The sequence below is a fragment of the Numenius arquata genome, chromosome 4 (genome assembly GCF_964106895.1).
Source record: "Numenius arquata chromosome 4, bNumArq3.hap1.1, whole genome shotgun sequence".
NCBI classification, from domain to species: domain Eukaryota; kingdom Metazoa; phylum Chordata; class Aves; order Charadriiformes; family Scolopacidae; genus Numenius; species Numenius arquata.
The window spans coordinates 65,579,015-65,597,732 of NC_133579.1; the positions used below are offsets into that span (position 1 = coordinate 65,579,015).

Genomic DNA, 18,718 nt, shown 5'->3' on the forward strand with positions numbered 1-18,718 from the left:
CATGAGGTTCAGAGGGTTATGCAAAGTCCAGTTTAGGTTCTATTCTTTAAAATAAACGGAGAAGTAATTATAACTGAAGTGACCAGACACAGTTGCACGTGACATTCTAGATGAAATGGCCACCGCTCTTTTCCAAGAGCAGGCACACATCTAACTATCCCCATTTCAAACGCATCCAGTCAGATCCCAAAAGCATCACCTACCTAGTGACAGGTGCCCCTTACCCTTTGCCATCCAGCTCTCAGAACCCAGGTTCCTGTTCTGTTGAAATCTGTGACTAAATTGCAACAGATTCACAGATGGACAGGAGCAGCATGCATCCCCTGGGCCTCTGAAAAGCAGATGGCATTAAGGTATCACCCCGAAGGCAGGGGGTATCTACAGTAGCTATAGGGGAAACGTGCATATATGCACGAAGAGAGAGGCAAGAGTAAGTAAAAATGTCAAAGGCTTTTTAGTTTGTTATCAGCATGTAGGTGGATCTCTGTCTCCCACTGTATCTTAAATTCTCTTGTGTGACAGAAGAAAGATTTCTGGTTTACTGCTGAATTTTCCCTTACACACTGAAGAACTCAGAATTTTTAGTGGCTTTATACAGTTCTTTATGACTTCTCTATTTAGGCACCCGCATCAAATGAAAACAGAATGCAATGGTTTCTTTGATGCAGGGTTGTACAACACTAAGCACCAAGCTTTATAGCAGAAGGAAAAAAACAGCTGCATCGTTCACAGGAAAAGTCTACATTTGCTTTCAGTAGGTAGGGAAAGCAGAGCCAAGCAGGAGGTGACATAGGGCAAACTAGGTAGAATTAAGGCACAAAGTTTATTTTGTTTACAAACATCAAGTGATTTCTAGTCATATACCAAAGGAGAAAGGGGCAGAATGGGCAACAATGGAAGTTTTTGTGGCTTTTAAACCACCATGAGTCAAATATTTAAAAATCAGCATTTTGGCTGCTGGAAAGTTCTCTACATGGCAGCAGGGCCTAGGAAATTTGCCCATCCGTGAGCTCAGTAGCCAAAACAAGCTTCTGGCGCACAGGAAGGTTTGAGGAGATGAAATCTCACAGCCCATGGTTCAGAGGAAGGGTCCAGGTCCCACACGTGCTATTGTGATAAACTATTAATTATGCATGAATACAGCAGCCGCAGTATTGCGTGCATTTTGAAACACAATGGTTCCCCAAAGGCAGTCTTACCTAATTGTATATCCCTCAAAGACCGATGTCTCCTTGGAATCTAGAAAGGAATATATAATCCAGGAGGCTGCTTCTCTGAGTAAATTTCGCTTCCTGACCCCTCAAGAGGGCTCCTGCTCAAAGCCGTCATAGCCAAGGAGTGTTTCTGGTTCCACCAAAGGCGCTTACTGGGTGGCCTGGCAGTAGAGAAGGCTGGAAAAGACCAAATGTGCAGGTCCGTATAGTTTTCAATATTAAAAAAATGACCCTATGACAAGTTTAGCAGGGTATCTCCAAATAAAAAAGAAAACCATCTACATGGGAACCACAATAGAGAAACTGGATCATAACAGAGAAGCCTGTGATTAAAAGATATGAAGAGTTTTCGCTAAATTATTCAATATAGGAGTAAGCAAATCACACTTTATTGGCAGGTCACTGTTCAATTAACCTTTACAAATAGCTGCATTTAATAATTTGTTCTGTTTATAGAAATGTTAACATAAGACAGACTAATACATTGTCTGAATTAGAGGGCTAAACCGCTCCAATTTGAAGTAAGTATGTGGTAAATCACTGGTGCAGCAATACATGCAGTTATTAAATGCCCTAAAGTCAGACCAAAAGTCAGATTAAAAATTAACTGATAGAAAGATCGCCTGTGAATTTCAAATTGTTAGTTAATTTCATTATTTCAGTGACTAAATAAAAGAAATGACTCCAAAAGTTTTATGCCATTTTAACTTACTTGTTTAACCTACCTCAGGTAGCATATACATTTATATCTCACTTCCTTTTAATGCTGAACCACTGAAATAATCATTTTAGGAGCAGGTAAATGCCTAAAAATGTAGCTGTGACTTCTACTGCAGGTGCTAAATCCTTCTCAAAATTATTCAGATATACCTTAATTTCCACAGTGCAATAAGGCAACAGAACTCGTTCCAACAGTGAAACTATTTTCAAGGAAATATAAACTGGAGTAAACCTGCTGTGTTATTCACAATCAACAAAACCTCATTGGAAGCTCGGAAAAAGATGAGGCTTACATCCTCCTTTCTCAGGGCAGGTAGTATTGGAAACCTCCCAAGCGTGGCTGTGTTAGCAGCACAGCCAACTCAATTTGATATATGCAGAATTATTGGTGGTCTAGATACGAATACGAATATGTTAGGGAAAGCTGCCCACGCTGGTAACCACACACCATATCACCTCTAGATGAAGACACAGACTTGTGCATTGTACAGGATGACCAGTACAACCCTAATAAAGGTGGGAATAAACTAGTACAGCAAAGAGTGCGCCCAGAATTAAAGCCTGTTTTTTCCATGCCAGGAAAATGTTGAGTGCCATTTCACATAACTCACTAATCAGTGTCAGCTCCTGCATCGCAATGATCTTAGCTGGATTCAGACCACCTTGAGCTGAAGCTTCCATTTTTCTTATCATTTCATCAAGCAAGTCTCCTTTCTCGTGCAGAAATCCTGGAAACAAACCACTCTGTCACTGTAATTAGAGTGCAGTTATGCTTCACGAAGAATAATGAAAACTGCGTGCTGGGAAAGGTAAACAAATGATGCATCACTTTCTCTCCCAGGTACCAGTCTTTCATTACTCCATTCCAAATGTCGTTATGTTATCATAGGTCAAAAAGTACCAAAAACGCTTGGCTGTCAAGGTATGAAGTAGTTTTAAAATGTCAGATTATCTGTTTGGTTGATTTGTGGCTGACTACAGCCTGCCACAGCCAGGGCTTCTCCTGCGGAGAGGCAAGAGATTCGAGGTAAGCTCTGCGGGAAGCACAGCATGTTGGTCAAAGAGGGCAATTTCACTTCAAGTAAAGCCCAGAAAGTGCCTCCTCCCCACATGCCCGCAAACACCAGGACTTCACTTGCTTTATGGCAAAAAGCAGCTTGAGCCTATAGCAGTAAGCATCTAAACACACTCAGGTGGAGCTATATATTTTTACTGAATGATCACCGCTGTCTAAGACGGCAAGAGAATTGTTTGCCATGTAAGTCAGTCCTACCGGATAAGAAAGTCCGTGGCTAATTAGAGGGTTAAAGATGGGAAACTCCTCAGGTTTTCCTAAGGATATTACGGCCTGGTTACAGACATCTGTGACTATAACGCGACCCTCTTTATCAAAGGCCACAGCTGTAGTATATATTTTGGAGGGGAAAATGAGGTTGAGCCCGAAGCTATCCGTCTGGCCGATGAGATCCATCTCTGCACTGAATATCTTCACTCGGGTGCTGCCGTTGTTTGGTCCTTGAGCTTTCAGGTGCTCGACTACCACAATAGCACCCGAGGTCTGGGAGACCGCAACCCCTCTCGGGCTGACGAGCTGAGACTGGATCATCTGGCACTTCTTTAATTTCCCCTTCTGGAAGTCGGCCGTTAAGCGATAGAGAGCGCCCGCCTCTGCGTCGGTGAGGATAACTTCACTCTCGGGGGTAGCATCCAAGCCCCATGGCAAACAGAAACCTTCCCGGACAGCCAGGACCCCCCTTCCCTCAAAATCAAAGGCCTTCACGGAGCGGTCCCCACCATCGGTGACCACCACGTGCCCGTCCCAGGTGATCGTCACGTCAAGCGGGTACTTGATATCGTTGCCCGCGTCCCCCCGCTCCCCGAACCGCTGCAGGCAGGATCCACTCGGCCCAAAGATGTGGATCCTCTTCTTGCCATCGTGTGCCACCGCCAGGCGTCCCGACCTCCGGCAGGCCGCCACCCCGGTGGGGTTGACCAGCGACCCCCAGCCCCCCAAGGACAGCCGGAGTCCCAGGCCGGCGGGGGCCGGCCCGGCCGCCCCTCTGCTCCTCCCCGAGGCCGAGGGGAGGCTGCCGCCGGCGGGGCCCAGCAGCTCCAGCAGCTGCAGCAGCGGCAGGCAGTCGCTGGTCTCGGCCCGGCCGCAGGCCCGCCGGCAGAAGGGACACTCCAGCCGCCGGCCCTCGGGCCCGCCCAGGGCCTCCAGGCAGCCCCGGCAGAGGACGTGGCCGCAGGGCAGGTTCCGCGGCCGCCGCTGCCCGCCGGGGCCGTACCGCTCGAAGCACACCCGGCACTCCAGCAGGCTCAGCTCCGCCTCGTCCGCACCCTCCTCCTCCGCTGCCGCCGCCATCCCCGCCGCCGTGAGGGGAGGCGGAGCGACCGCCAGCGCCGCCCCCCCACCCCCCCGGTACGGGAGTCACCGGCGCCGAAAATAGCAGCTCGGGGAGCGCCGCGCCGCAGCCCTCACAGCCGCCCGCAGGCCCGGGGCCACGGCGCTCTGAAAGGCCCCACGGCTTTTACTCGCCCTCGGGCCTCGCTGGATTATACCGCGCTATGTTGCAATCTGACCTTTCCGGCGTTTTTTAAAAATAAGCCGCCAAGGGGAGAAGGACAAGGGCAAGAAAGGGGTTTGAGAGCCCCAAATTTTGTAATTTAAAAAAATTGCATTAGTATCATAGAATGGTTCGGGTTGGAAGGGGCCTTAAAGATCATCGAGTTCCAACCCCCCTGCCATGGGCAGGGACACCTCCCACTAGAGCAGGTTGCTCAAAGCCCCATCCAGCCTGGCCTTGAACACTTCCAGGGATGGGGCATCCATAACTTCCCTGGGCAACCTGTTCCAGTGCCTCACCACCCTCACAGGAAAGAATTTCTTCCTAAGATCTAATCTGAATTTTCCCTCTTCCAGTTTAAAATCGTTACCCCTCGTCCTATCACTTCACTCCCTGATAAACAGTCCCTCCCCATCTCCTGTAGGCTCCCTTCAGGTGCTGGAAGGCTGCCTATAAGGTCTGCTGAGAGCCTTCTCTTCTCCAGGCTGAACAACCCCAGCTCTCTCAGCCTGTCCTCACAGGAGAGGTGCTCCAGCCCTCTGATCATCTTCGTGCCCTTCCTCTGGTATCCATATGGGAGTGACAAAAGCCCCACAAAGGAAGGTTTGCATTGGGATGAACACACAGCAACTCTGCAGGCTGTCTCTGAACCCTCCCACCCTACAAGCCTGGTGCTGGTTTGCTGCTCATAGCTGTGCTCTTGCCGGAGGGAATGTCCAGAGGGACATTTTCTCCATGTACTGTCTCCTTTATTGTCACCTGGTTCACTTCCCTCCTCTCTTTCCTCCTTGATGATGGTTCCCCCTTGGTGGCGTTCTTGCTGCTCACTGCCAGCTCGTCTCTTAACTCGTAATCACGACTAAATAGGGACGGAGAGGAGCAACCTGTGCCAGCTTCCCGCCTCTCTCGCCCAGCTGCCTGGGCTGGTGGAAGGCCAGCATCACGGCAAACAGTATTTGAAGAGCAGCTGCTCTTGTTCCTGGGGCTGCCAGCTGCCCAGGCCGACCTGAGGAGCGCCGGGCAGACAGCATCCACCAGCAACAGCCCAAAAGGAACAGCAACTTTTCTTTTTTTTCTAGCTCTGATTTGAATTGATATGGAAGAAAAAGATTTATTTTAAAAATGACTGTTTGTGCATGGAGTTCAAGAAAAGCTATGCACATCTCCAGACTGTGAAGGCAGTTATGTAGGAGAGCTGACGTGGTAAGGAAAATGGAGAATAATGTTCCACAGGCATTTTCCTATACACTGAAGCCCCGTTTTAAGAGTGCCCCAAAACATGTTTCATTTCAAAAGGTGAGATAAAAAGAAAAGCAAGATGGGAGGTGAATTATTTTAATTAATTTTAATCAAGCTACAAACTTTAGTATATATAGCACCTCCAGAAAATAATCAAGTCCCCATTGTTTGTGTTTGTCTGAGAACTCATTGAGCTTTTGAAGACACTTAATTTCACAGTGGTTGCCTGAAAAGGAGGAAAGAGTAATAAATTACTGAATGATAAGTCATTGAAAAACACAAACTGTCAGGAAAAAAAAAGCCTTATCCTCAGATATCCTCACAGTCCCTAATGCACCCACACCAATGCACTGGGGGAAAACTTATCTGTCTCTTTTGCATTGGGATGCAACTGTCCGTGCCAATGACTCGCTGCACACAGGCACTGCAGGGGTCTCAGACAGTTGTAAATTTAAAAGAAGTGCAATATCAATGCATATCAGGAGGAACTTTTAAAATTAAATTCCCACCATAATTCCGAGTTCCATTATTTTTGACGGATTTGAGTTGTACATTTAGCAGTTTCTTCACATGGCATGTTACTTTCCTTCCTTGGCTACAAAAGTACAGCAGAAACCGTAGAACTGGTATGCAAAGGCCGTGTATTAAAACCAGGGTAGGTGGTGATGAGGTGCAGAGAAAGACAAAATGGTCAAACGGGACTAAGACTGCAGCTACAAAATCACTGAGTGCAGTATGAACCCTGGGAGAAGGAAAAGATGCCAAGGGGAGGAAAGAGACAGTATCTGTCCCTTGGGTTTTCTTCGTAACTTTTGAAGAGCTGAGAATTTTCCTTGACAGCAAAATCCCTGTGGCTAAATGGTATTTATTTTCCCTGTTATTTTTCCATGACTCCACCTCTTAGAAAAGGAGCAAATGACTCTCTATCACTTGTCACAGGGAGAGGTAGATGCATACAAACATGTTTATGTGTTTTGGAAAAAATTCTTAAAGGGTTAGCTGAAATATTACTTACCAAACAAACTTTTAATTTCAGACTCAGGAACATAAAATGGTGGGCCTGAAAGAAAATGGGTGAAGCTAATCAGAGAGAAGACACAGGAGACAAACGTTTACGCTGCAGCAGGAGAGCCAGCCCCATCACCCACAGCACCTGGCCCGCAGTTGGGCCCCAGTGTGTAGCACCATCTGCAGGAACCAGAAAACACCACGTCCAAGAACTCGTGGCACTTTGGTGGGCCACCAGACAGCTTCAAGTGTTGCTGCTGCATCATCTCCAGGGTGTAGTTAGGGTAGCCACATTGTCAGATGTCATGAACACGCCACAGATACAACCGCTCTCAGTGCACTGTGGGAATCCAGCCAACAATCTCTTTATACTACAATGGCATCATTAAAGCTAAAAGCTGAATAACGTGAGAGGGAGAGCAATGAATTAAACTATTGTTGTTTATAGTAACAAGACCTATTTTTTCAGGGATAATTACACTGAAGAGCCCAAAAGCAGCAAGAAATCTCTTTCTTTTGAGAGTTAATGATTAATTTTTATTTATTTTTAAATACCTCAGCCTTCAGTATGTAATAAACATGTAAAAGGCCAGAATACTTTATGATTTTACAGAATTTCACCTCTTCCAAACATATTCAGACCATGGTAGTGGCTGGGAGAGAGGCACAAGATGGGCAACATGTTGGGTTGCAAGTATTGGATAAACAGAGCGAAGCCAATGTTCTTGGAGTGCTTCAAGCTCCCTAGGCAGGACAGGATGCTACTCTAAACATTCACTCTTCCAGTTTCATTGTTGTAGCCACACTTCCAGTTTCATTTCTTTATTAAAATACCGTGTCTGTCCTCCACTTACCCTTAGCATGTCTGAATGGTAGAGAGAAAGCAAATTTAGCCTCAAGCTTGGTCAACATGTAACATTTTTAACACCCAGTTGCATTGGTGTGATCAGCTGACAAAGCTATGCTGATAAAAAATCTGGGGAAGACACTAATATATCTACCACATCTATATACAATTTGTATTAAAGCATGTAAAAACACGAACAGTGCAAAGTTCTCACCTTTGTGTTTGTTTGGATCATATGAAACTGTAACAAGAAGATAAGAAGAATTTTTCTCCATTAGGGTGATCATCAAACTGCCATAGCTAAAAGGAGAAAGTTATACTTCATTATTCTGGAACTGTACAGACATTCAAGCATAGCATTCGAAACATTCAAGAAAAGAGGTAATGTATTTCTATGCAGAAACAACTTGAACTGCACAGAAACTAAGCAAAGCTTGGTTTGAATTTCATGAGCATGAAACAAGCATTTATCTTTTTTTTGCATATGCATCTTAAAAGTAACAGACAAAACATAATATTCATATACCACAATCTAGAATACCGTACACAATACAGTCCTGATCTCTTAAAATTATTGTGAATTCAAGATTATGTATCTAATTAAAAAATCCTGGGCTAGGGTCAAACTACATTCGGGGTGGCTGTAGGCAAGAATGAAAAATTGGAATAAAGAGAAGTGAGGGCAAGAAGAACAGAGAGGAGAAGCAGATGGGGTGAAAAGGAAATAATAAAATTCAAATGAGACTTGCAGCTCTGCTTCTGCTGGGTTGCAACAAACCACATATTCTCCCACCAAGAGGCAGGGTGGCTTCCTGAAGGAAGCTCAGAAATCTACAGCACTCTGCGACTGTAGCTGATGCTTGTGATAGAGAGGAACTTGTGTAGATTACTCCTTTAAATGAAAGAGGACTCGTCAACAAGCGGCAGGAGGAAAAACATGTCATTGCATATATTAGAGAAAGGACAATAACAAAATTTACTAACCGTTGTCTGTCGCATGGATTCACAGCTACCAGAGCTCCTCTGTCCCAAACCCCATCAAACTTGCCAACTATTGAGCTACAGGGAGATGAGGAAAAGGCTTAAAAATACTAAAAAGGCACCTTCATCTTTATTCACACACTTCTGTGAAGTTACAAGGATTCTCCAGCTAGCTGTGCAGATTCCCCGCTACCTTTTTGTTATGGGCCAGCATTTTCATGATCCAAACCAGTATGATCTGTAACCAAAGAAACCCCCCGGTACGTGGCCCTGCCATGAGAGCAAAGATGTGCTGAAACTGTTCAGCATTTCCCCACATTAGCGTGTGCTGAGACAAGGCGGGGAGGAAGGAAAGTAGCTTAAACACATTTGGGCTACAAATCTGGGTTTTTGGCAATCATACGCTGCCATGACCCTTGAGGCTGCACTGACATGCACTCAGCACGTCAACAGTTCTTGGCCACCTTCTAAAACCCACACGTGATTTCAAACACAAGTTAAGGAAGGGGCCTCGTTGCTTTACTATCACTGAACTCACCACACCCAGTAATTTTAGAGACCTCTGTCCCCAGCGACATGCCCAGGACAGTCAGCGTCAGGTTGCAATTTGTTTAATGTTAGAAAAGGCAAGTTACACTGCTGCTTGCCTCAATCTGCCACCACCACAGACATTATTTTTGCTCGTGGATATGCTGGCAGATGGCTTCAGTGGCCACCCAAAACTTGTAAATGGCCAACGCTATTAGGAAGTGCCTTTATTGATGGATGGTAAGAACAGTCAGGGTGAAACTCGAGATGAGGATATTGGGGAGGGGGGGGAAAGGAAGAGCCTTGTTTCTGGTAATTATTAAACCAGGAGTTTAGAGAGTAAGGTAGTAATAACGTAAATTGCATAATTTTATAGAAAGTCTGAAATAAGTTTACTTAGTAAGAAAAATATGGTATGGAATTGTGCAATACCTTTCTGCCTACTAGGAGGGTGTCAGAGTCCAATTGCATCACCTCTTTCTTCACTTCTGTACTGGTTTTGGCTGGGGTAGACTTACATTTCTTCATAGTAGCTTGTACAGGGCTATGTTTTGGATTTGTGCTGAAAACAGTGTTGATAACACAGGGGCGTTTTAGTTACTGCTGAGCAGTGCTTACACAGAATCAACTCCTTTTCTGCTCCTCACACTGCCCTGCCAGTGGGTAGGTTGGGGGTGCACAAGAAGTTGGGAGGGGACACAGCTGGGACAGCTGACCCCAACTGACCAAAGGGATATTCCAGACCATATGATGTCGTGCTAAGCAATAAAATTTGGGGGCAGGTTGGCAGGGGGGCCGCTGCTTGGGTGCTGGCTGGGCATCAGTCAGTTGGTGATGAGAAACTGTTTTCATTTCATCACTTGTCTTTCCTGGGTTTTATTTTCCTCTCTCTTTGGTGTTTTTTTTTTTCTTACAAATTTTTTTAAACTTGTTTTAATTATTAAACTCTTTTGATCTCAACTCCCAAGTGTCTTTCCCACTTTTACCCTTCTGATTGTCCCTGCCATGCCACCAGGGGGCGGGGAACGGGCAAGCAGCTGCGTGGTGGTTAGTTGCCAGCTGGGGTTAAACCACGACAACTTCTCCTCCTGGTATTGCTAAGCCTCTGGCATCTAACCTAGAAGCTGATCCTGTATTTCCCACTCTACTCATGAGACACGGTAACACGTTTAAGTCCTGACTTCTTTTAAAGTTTGCCAATACTAAGCACCTAATTTAAATAACCAGCCTCTTAAATGAAAGGAGACTTTTAAAGAGACAGTTAAACACACAATGGGCATGAGGGGGACAAAGCAAAGTCTAGTGGGGCAGGTGACAAATTTGATCTTCTGAGACTTGGAGGCTGGACTTGGACTCTTTGCATAGCTGAGCCTGCTGTGTGACCTTAGGCAAGTTCCTGAAGTTTTTTGCACTTGGTTTTTCTTCTCAACTTTAATCTGGTCTAACTGGAATGGTGGCGGTGGCTCCACACGGGCAATTTATGTAATATACTCCCCACAGATTTCATCAGGGTCTACAGACATTGCAGGCTGCAGGCAGCCTTGTGCTGTGGCCTTCCCCCTGTTCTGGTCTCCTGGGTGCCCAGAACTCAGTATCTCCTGAGCATCTGGGTGCTCCCTGCCCGTCTGCACATCCAGTTTCCTTCTCAGGAGAACCAAGCCATGAGGAAAAGGTCAAAAAAAGGTACACAGCCGTCTTTCATTCTGATGTGAAGTCAAGATGAAGCTGAGGAGTTAGGAAGTGCTCATCTTTGGTGTACCTTTCACATATCACTACCCAATCTTTTAGCCCTGCGTTATCTCCTGCTCTGTATTTATATGGTATTTAACAAGAGACATCACAGTCTAGGTACTACCACAACTAATACAAATTAACATGTAAAGCAGAAATTCACATCTGCAGAAACCCCACTGGATTTAAGCAGTAAAGTTGTGAATTTCTATCTTTGCGTAAGTTTAGTAGATTCAGTTAATGCAATTTTTAATTTTTTAAGTCTGGCAGCCATAATTGTATTAGGAGGTACAATGGTTGTGTAATACAACTGTTTTACATAAGTCCCGGAGTTTCCACAAAGAGCAGTAATTCTTGTTACTCTTTAACTAGCAGGAGTCTTTGAAATGTCTCATTCTGACAAAGGTCAGAAGCACATCTGAGTTCTCCTTTAATGAATGCGAGGCTAATGGAGATCAAAAGGATTTGAAGCTGGCTTGTTTGCAGGCCAGCTTCAGCAAGACAGAAATAAGTTTAATTTCCATAATTACTGGATAATTAATCAAATTGTCTGTACATAGAAACTAGAAGAGTGTGTGCGTTTTTCTAGTCACAGGTGTCTGCTGGCAGCTATAGGGAATGCAGCTCATACTTTCGCCATAACTGCACCCAGCACAGAACCACACACTCAGAATGTGTATCTGCCAATTTATTTTGTGGATGACAAACTATGCACTGGACCCAGCAATATGCATGAAGAATGTCACTGAATACTTATTTCGTAGTATTATTCCATCATGTTATGAAGGAAGTTACAGGTTTTACCACGCTACTTGCTACAAAACTTAAAACTGAAATTTTTCAAAAATTGCTGACTAGAAGCTTAAGCAATCCCTGGGCAACTTGTCAACTCACAGCAAGGATTTATAGGGATCTACACAGCAAGTAGCTACATTGCAGGGGCAAGACGGGGAAGGAAACCAGGCAGTATCTGCAAAGTCATGTTCATATACAGCCCATCTGTTCCAAGACACTCACTTTGCAGGGCTAGCTATATATACATTATTCAAACCAACTGGAGTCAGCTGCACCAGCAGAAGTCTTAGCAATCGTCTATTGTCTGAAAGATTTTGGACTACAGTAATTAATATTCTTTTTTTCCAGTTTATGCAGATTAAAAAAAAAATAAATCCTATAGTAAGCACTATATTTTGTTGTCCTGAACTACCTATTACACCTGTATGTGCAGTAGCTCTGAAAAGCTAAAGATTAAGACTCGACCTTCTTCTTCTTACTGAACAGCCATGAAACAAAACCTCGTTCCTGACAGTTGTTTGTAAGAAAAGCAAACACACAAAACTTCACCAAAACCTTATCCTCTAGGGAAAGTCATGTCTGTGTAGGAGCTTTAAGAGGAGGGAACTGGATTGCAGGACTCTGGGCACCTTCAGCTTGCTACTAGATATATTACAAAACCAGAAACAACACTGCTTTCTCGAAAGCTCTCCAATCTCCAGCTACCCCAGCATCAATCTAGGCCTGAGGACATTTTAGGATGGACTTAAATATGTCCGTTGCCAGCACCGCTTCTGGGGAGAAATAAGTAAGTCAGACGAGTTACGGTCCAACAGAATCTTCTATGCTAGAGAGTTCTAACTCCTCCTGCAGTCCCTGTACAACTCAGTAATTTTCAAAATTCCCCCACCAGCTGACACTTGAGCAGAAGGTCAGGTGCAAAGCCACCACAAAATCTGAGAAGCGACACTTGAGGCCACATTGTTGAAAACATTTTTCAGAAGCCAGTAGTGCAGATTGTATTGAAATATTTTGCATTTTCTGTTGTGTCTTTAACTGAGAAATAAAGACACTTCAGCACTAAAAATCCTTCAAAGGACATTAGTAAGTTGAGCCATATTTGTCAAGACACTTGCAGAGTCAGTGTTTGACAACATATTATGTGGTCACATAAACTGGAGTGAGGCAATGCACTTTAAGCCCATTGAGAAAAGTACGTTAAGTAAAGCACAGGACACATAATCAATAGATACAGCTTACCTATGCATATGTTAATCAATAGTTTGGGGAAAAATATATATTTAGCACTTAGTTAAAGGAAAAGCTGTCTAAGAAGACAGGTGGTATATATACATCTGGTATATAATATACCTCTGGTATATTCTCTTTACTTTTACTAAGCTACTCTGAGTAAGGGATTGCGTTAGGGTTTTTGCTTTGTAGAATCCATCAACAATATCAAACATAATTTGTTTTCACTGTAAAATCAAACAGTTTTCTATATTTTCATAAGATGTCTTAGAACAAGAAGCCCATTTAAAGTTATTTAGCTGGCATCTTTATCTAATGGTCAACAACAGAGTTAATTTTTGTTGGAGATTGGCTATTCACGTTTCTCATACAAGTTAAGAGTTTTCTTGAGGAGACCTGCTTCAAATCTTTATGGGTGATTCAAGTAAAAATAAGCCTTTGATTACAGAAAATTGTAGAACACACTGTGTATTCCTACCTGGACAAATCATAAATACTGCAGCAGTACAGAGAAATGTTCCCAGAGGTACTCTACAACAAAAAGCAAAGGAAACAATACTTATCAGCAAACACTTATATTTAGTATAATATATAGTGTATATTTATGTTTCATACCTTAAAATATACACATATAGTATTTTAAAATATACACTTAGGTGTAATAGGGAAAAACTGAGAACATTTTTAGTTTTTCTTTACTAAGATACCTCTCCTGATCACCTTGAGAGGTTCTGATCTATCAAGGCATGCAACTGTCCAATTTTAAAATACATTTACTTTACATTCAGGTGCTTCAATGTCATAAGAAAGAGAAGGCCAAAGCAATAAGCTAAAAAGAAGAACTTCTCAGTCCAAAATTACAACTCGAAGCTTCCTTTTAGAACTCTTCAGGAGAGGTGAATGATTACCAGTAAGACAGAGGCATAAAAGCAGAATGACTTGTTTGCTCAGTTGTGCCTGCATTGCATGACTAACCACACCAGATCATTCGACAACGCAGGAAACATACCTGCAACTTTTTTGCTCCTGAAATCTCTGGGACTGGCTCCTCAGAATAAGACAGACCGTGTTCCGCAAAAAATTCCTTCAGCGCTTGCTCGCTGATTTCCACACCAACTACGTTGTGTCCCATGTCCGCCAGCCTGCAACCGGCAGAGAGAGGCTCAAGTTTATGCAAGGCTCACAGGTTGGGCCATTACCAAATGTGTATCTCCCATGCACCATTTATTCATTAGAGAAACCCTGGTTTTAGGACACACTGGAATGTTTAATCCTTAAATTAACCTTAAATTATCCTTAAATCCTTAACCTTAAAATCCTTAACCTTAAAATCCTTAAATTAACATTAATTAATGTTTAATTGGTGAGGGGTCTGGAGCACAAGTCTTACGGAGAGAGGCTGAGGGAGCTGGGGTTGTTCAATCTGGGGAAGAGGAGACCGAGGGGAGACCTTATCGCTCTCTACAACTACCTGAAAGGAGGCTGTAGAGAGGCGGGGGTCGGTCTCTTCTCCCAAGTTACAGATGATAGGACAAGGGGTAATGGCCTCAAGTTACGCCAGGGGAAGTTCAGGTTAGATATTAGGAAATATTTCTTTACTGAAAGGGTTATCAGGCATTGGAATGGGCTGCCCAGGGAGGTGGTTGAGGCACCATCCCTGGAGGTATTCAAGAGAGGAATTGACATGGTGCTTGGGAATATGGATTAGTGTTGGGTGGTGTGGTGGGGTGTGTGTGTTGGTTTTTTTGGTTTGTTTTTTTTTTTTTTTTCATTGGTTGGACTAGATGATCTTAAAAGGTCCCTTCCAACCTAGGTGATTCTGTGATTCTGTGATCCTGACTTTCTGGAGTGTTCACCTTTTATTGAACACCTCCCCCTCCATGATCTGAGCCTAAATTAGCACCACACAGAATACAGTTGACAGGACTTACGGGCTTTATTTAGGCTCAGTGGATTATTCATTTATTTCTACAAAACCCGATGAAAACAAAACTGCTTACAGAGAAAGATTGTCCATGCTGCAGTTCAGTCAGGGTTTTTTTTTGGTTTGTGTCCCATCCCTCCAAGAAAAAACACTGGCTTACACAGCCCCCAATTATAAATATAAACCACCCCCGAAAGAGTAAAAGTAAAATAATAAATGTAAAAAAAGAGGAAGTTATATTTAGCCCAAATCTTTTAAGTTTCCAGTGTGACATGCCACATGGCTGCTTGCAAATGTGCTCTGGCACAACCGACCTCATTATGGGCAATTTAAGCTGGCATTGCCACCAAAAAAAGCAGCGGCAAGGGCACAGCTTCAGCCACTCTGTCCATCACAAATTCAGCTTTCCCAAGCTGAACTCGGGACAATCAGGAGGACTTTCATGTTAGTCCTTACCCATCCCATTTATGCTACTATACAAAACGCCAGCAAACAAAACTGAACTTCCTCCTCCCTTCAGCCTCCAGTGACGCTGCTTTCCTACCACCAGAGATGCGGCACGTTTCCATTGGCCAACGTAAGGTTGGGAATTCCCCCTCTCCTTCCCTCCCTCCCCACATCAAATAAGATTTTTGCTCTTATAACCTGTGCTTTACCATTTCATCTCTACTGCTTTACCACAAAGTGGGAAAAATATCCTCAGTCCACTCCTGCCATTTAAAAGAACATCCAGATACTTCTGTAGGAGCCTGCAGAAGAACAGACACGTTTTACTTAACGCTGCAAGTATTTGTGCTGGCACATTAAAAGCCAAGTGCTACACACTATGCCAGGTAACACACAAACTCCATGATGGAACCTAAGTTCTTAGTTCAACCTGCTTCATACCATTAGAAAGAAAAACATAAAATAAAAACATTCACTTTCCATTTACTTAGAAAGTACATTTAATTTCTGTCAGAAAATAACACATTTCTCTGTTGTTTTCTGTTTGTCTTTTCAAGTAAACAAAGAACCAAACCACCACTAAGGGCCACGATAGACAACTTAAACAGAATGATTATTAAACCTCTGTAGCAATCGAGTCACTTATACAGGTCTTCAATGTAACTTTCCTTGTAAACTGCTGTACCAATCGAGTCACTTACACAGGTCTAAAATGTAACTTTCCTTGATTGCAAGACTATACAATCAGGTTTTCTCTCTTAGGCCCCTGTTTTCCAGCGCATGATAATTATTTCCATGCCCTCTGCATATTGTTTTAGGCCCCAGTTTCATAACTTACGAACAGCAGTGCAGAGCTTCTGCATCAAAAAATTTAAGATTCTCGGTCAAGTTATCCAAGCTTTATAGTTTAAAATGTGATTTAGAAGTTCTAAATTCAATGCAATCCTTTATTTTCTCTGTCCTTTTTCAATAAATGTCGGCCACAAAAATACTTATTTTACTTTAAAGCTGCATAAAAGAATTTTTCTTTTGTAAATGCTCCATTTTTCTGTTAGGAGTTTTTTGACTAAGTCAAGTAATTTATCTCACGGCATTTTTTTTAAACAGTTTAAGCAGAAGAGAAAAGTCACGTACGGATGCCCATGTTCCTTGTGAAATCCAATGTTACCCATTTCCCATTTTTTCAGCCATTCCTCCTCAGACATCACCCTGTCTTTTTGTGACCCAATATCAGTGCTTTCCAGGCCGCCAGATGCATCTGCTGAGCGGTCCATCGTCCCCAGGGAGTGCTAGCAGCTGAGAAAAAAAGAGAGAAAAATTACCCCCACCCAGTGAATAGTTTGGAACTGGCTCTTACTTCCTAGAATAAAATAAAAATTTAGTATAGCTTAAGAGATTATGATTTGGCGACTATTCAAATGTAGCTGTACTGAAGGTGATAGAGGATACACTTGCTATCGGTGGCTAGACTTTTCTCCCCGGAGTGACGCCTGCTCAAACGCACCCGGTTAAACGCTACGGGAATGCCGGTGCCCCCCCGTTTTGCACACATCTGGAAGCCACCCAGAGGCTGCCCGGCCCCACTGCCCCGGGGTTGGGGGGGGGGGGGGGGGGAGACGGACGGACACCCGCAAGCCCGGGGCCGGTAAGCAGGTAGGTAGATACCGACACTTCTCCCCCTCTCGCGTAAAACCCGTGGGCAGACCGCGGGGGAGAGAAGCGGCTCGGAGGGGCGGCGAAGGGGACCCGGAAGGGCCCCGCGGGGCTCAGCACCCTCCGTGTTCCCCTTGCCGCCGCCGCCCCCCCGCCTCTCCCCCAGCCCGGGTGCGGCGGCGGGTACCTGCGCGGCGGCTGCGGCAGCGGGTCCCCCGGGGGGCTGCAGGGACGGGGCGGCGCCTCCCTGCCCTCCCCCCCTCGCTACGCACCGCGGAGAGCGGAAGCGGCGGCAGGAGGAGGCGGGCTGAGGGTGCACGGCACCGGGGAGGAGGAGGAGGAGGAGGAGGATGGCGGTGTGGATGGCGGCGGTGGTGAGTGATCCCCCTTTCCCCAGCTGCAGCGCCCGCCGGGGTGGGCTGCCGACCCCCTCCCTTCCCGGGCGGCGGGGCAGGTGCGAGCGCTGCCCCCGTCCTCAGCTTCCCCCTTCCTTCTCTCCCTCCCTCCTTTCCTTCTCCCCCCTTTTCTCCCCCGCTGCAGCTCTAGCAGGAGGCGGCGCGGACACGAGTGAATGTGGTCTCCGGCCCCCGAGTGACCCGGCCCCGAGGTGAGTGCCAGGCGGCTCCCGCTTGGGGGGACCTCCCCCCCGGGGGCGCACCCGGCTCCCCTCCGGTGACATCCCCTCAGGGGACACCCCTTCCCCGGGGACTCCCCCTCCTCGGGACCCCGCTGCCGGCGTCCCCGCCCGCCAGCTGTCACAGCGGCGGCCCGGGGACGGCGAGCCCCGGGGCTGGGCCGGGGGGGTTGGGGGGCGGCCGGCTGTCAGCCTCGGCCGGCCGGGCACCGGGGGCGGTGGAGAACGGGGCTGAGTCGCAGAGGGGCGCGCACGTTGCGGTCCCAGCACCCCAGCTTCATCGAGCCGCTCTCGTTTCCTCCCTCCGTGTCAGCGTGTGTGTGGTTTCTTCTTCTTCTTCTTTTTTTTTTTTCTAATTTTTTTCTTTTTTTCCCCCCAAAGACAAACTTGCTGTGCGCTGCCCAGGTGAAACCCCCCAAAGCTTTCCCATGTAGGCCACGCGTTACCGAGGGATGAAATGTTATAGAACGTGACAGCGTATTATGCACCCCTCGCTCTCTCTCTCCTTTTAAAGGGCTTATTTCTCAGCCGATATGATAATGTTTCTAGGATGCAGAGTCATGTAAAGCTTACTAAAGTAAGCGATGTTCTGCTTGTTCTTTAAAAATTGTGGGGTTTTTTTTTGGGGGGGGGGGTGTTGCTTGTTTCGGGAGGGGAAGTGGGGACAAAGTGGCATACAGCAATGGCCTTCCTTACAGTTTTATGCATAAGCCAATCTCTCTTTCTTTCTCTTTTTTCTCCCTACCTCCCTCTTCCCCCCGCCCGTAGTGCTCACAGCAAAAAAATACGTTTTTGATTCTATAAGACTGGTCTCTGCCTTTCAAACCGGGAGGCCTCTCTGAATCTGAAATATTTTTACCAGCCTTCTTAGTGAGCGATAACTGCTGCCTTTTCTTCTTCTCACCCCGTATACGCAAGGGAGCAGCTGCGTATCCTTTTACCTTCTTGGATGCGGGGCCCCGCAGCCGCAGCAGGACTCTGATCACCTGGTAGTCACCAAAATGAGTCTCCTAGTGCCTTGCTCGGTGCTAAGGTAGTCCATGGCCTCCGACTGTAAAGGCAGCATGTAGGAGCGATTATCTCGCGTCAGAAGCTAAGGTGATAGATAACGTTGTGCCGCTGATCCAGAAGGAAAGCTCTGGGGAGAAAAAAAAGCCACCATTTCCTGGGGCATTACACAGTAGTTTAGGGAAATCTCAT

The 18,718-nt window shown here is 45.5% G+C and overlaps 3 protein-coding genes across 3 annotated transcripts in view; 1 reads left to right on the plus strand and 2 right to left on the minus strand.

The window, feature by feature from the left end:
- Positions 1 to 1,589: 1,589 nt before the first annotated feature.
- NHLRC1 (NHL repeat containing E3 ubiquitin protein ligase 1) lies at positions 1,590 to 4,344 on the minus strand (the record flags this gene model as incomplete). Its single annotated transcript, XM_074146821.1, has 1 exon — positions 1,590 to 4,344. A coding segment is annotated over one exon (1,221 nt), but the record flags the coding sequence as incomplete, so codon positions are not given.
- A 1,477-nt stretch (positions 4,345 to 5,821) lies between these two features.
- On the minus strand, positions 5,822 to 17,166 carry TPMT (thiopurine S-methyltransferase). Its single transcript, XM_074146944.1, has 9 exons — positions 17,072 to 17,166; positions 16,366 to 16,527; positions 15,441 to 15,533; positions 13,870 to 14,002; positions 13,339 to 13,391; positions 8,580 to 8,654; positions 7,810 to 7,895; positions 6,756 to 6,800; positions 5,822 to 5,966 (listed from the first exon to the last, which is right to left on the minus strand). Exons 2-9 carry the CDS (start codon positions 16,503 to 16,505, stop codon positions 5,851 to 5,853), a joined length of 741 nt encoding a protein of 246 aa, XP_074003045.1. The 5' UTR covers positions 16,506 to 16,527; positions 17,072 to 17,166; the 3' UTR covers positions 5,822 to 5,850.
- Positions 17,167 to 17,184: 18 nt separating this feature from the next.
- The window catches only part of KDM1B (lysine demethylase 1B), a 28,370-nt gene continuing 26,836 nt past the window's right edge, over positions 17,185 to 18,718 (plus strand). Inside the window, exons 1-2 of the mRNA XM_074146945.1 lie at positions 17,185 to 17,258; positions 17,425 to 17,491. The gene's annotated coding sequence lies outside the window, so the exon portion shown is untranslated. The remainder of the gene's footprint in view (positions 17,259 to 17,424; positions 17,492 to 18,718) is intronic.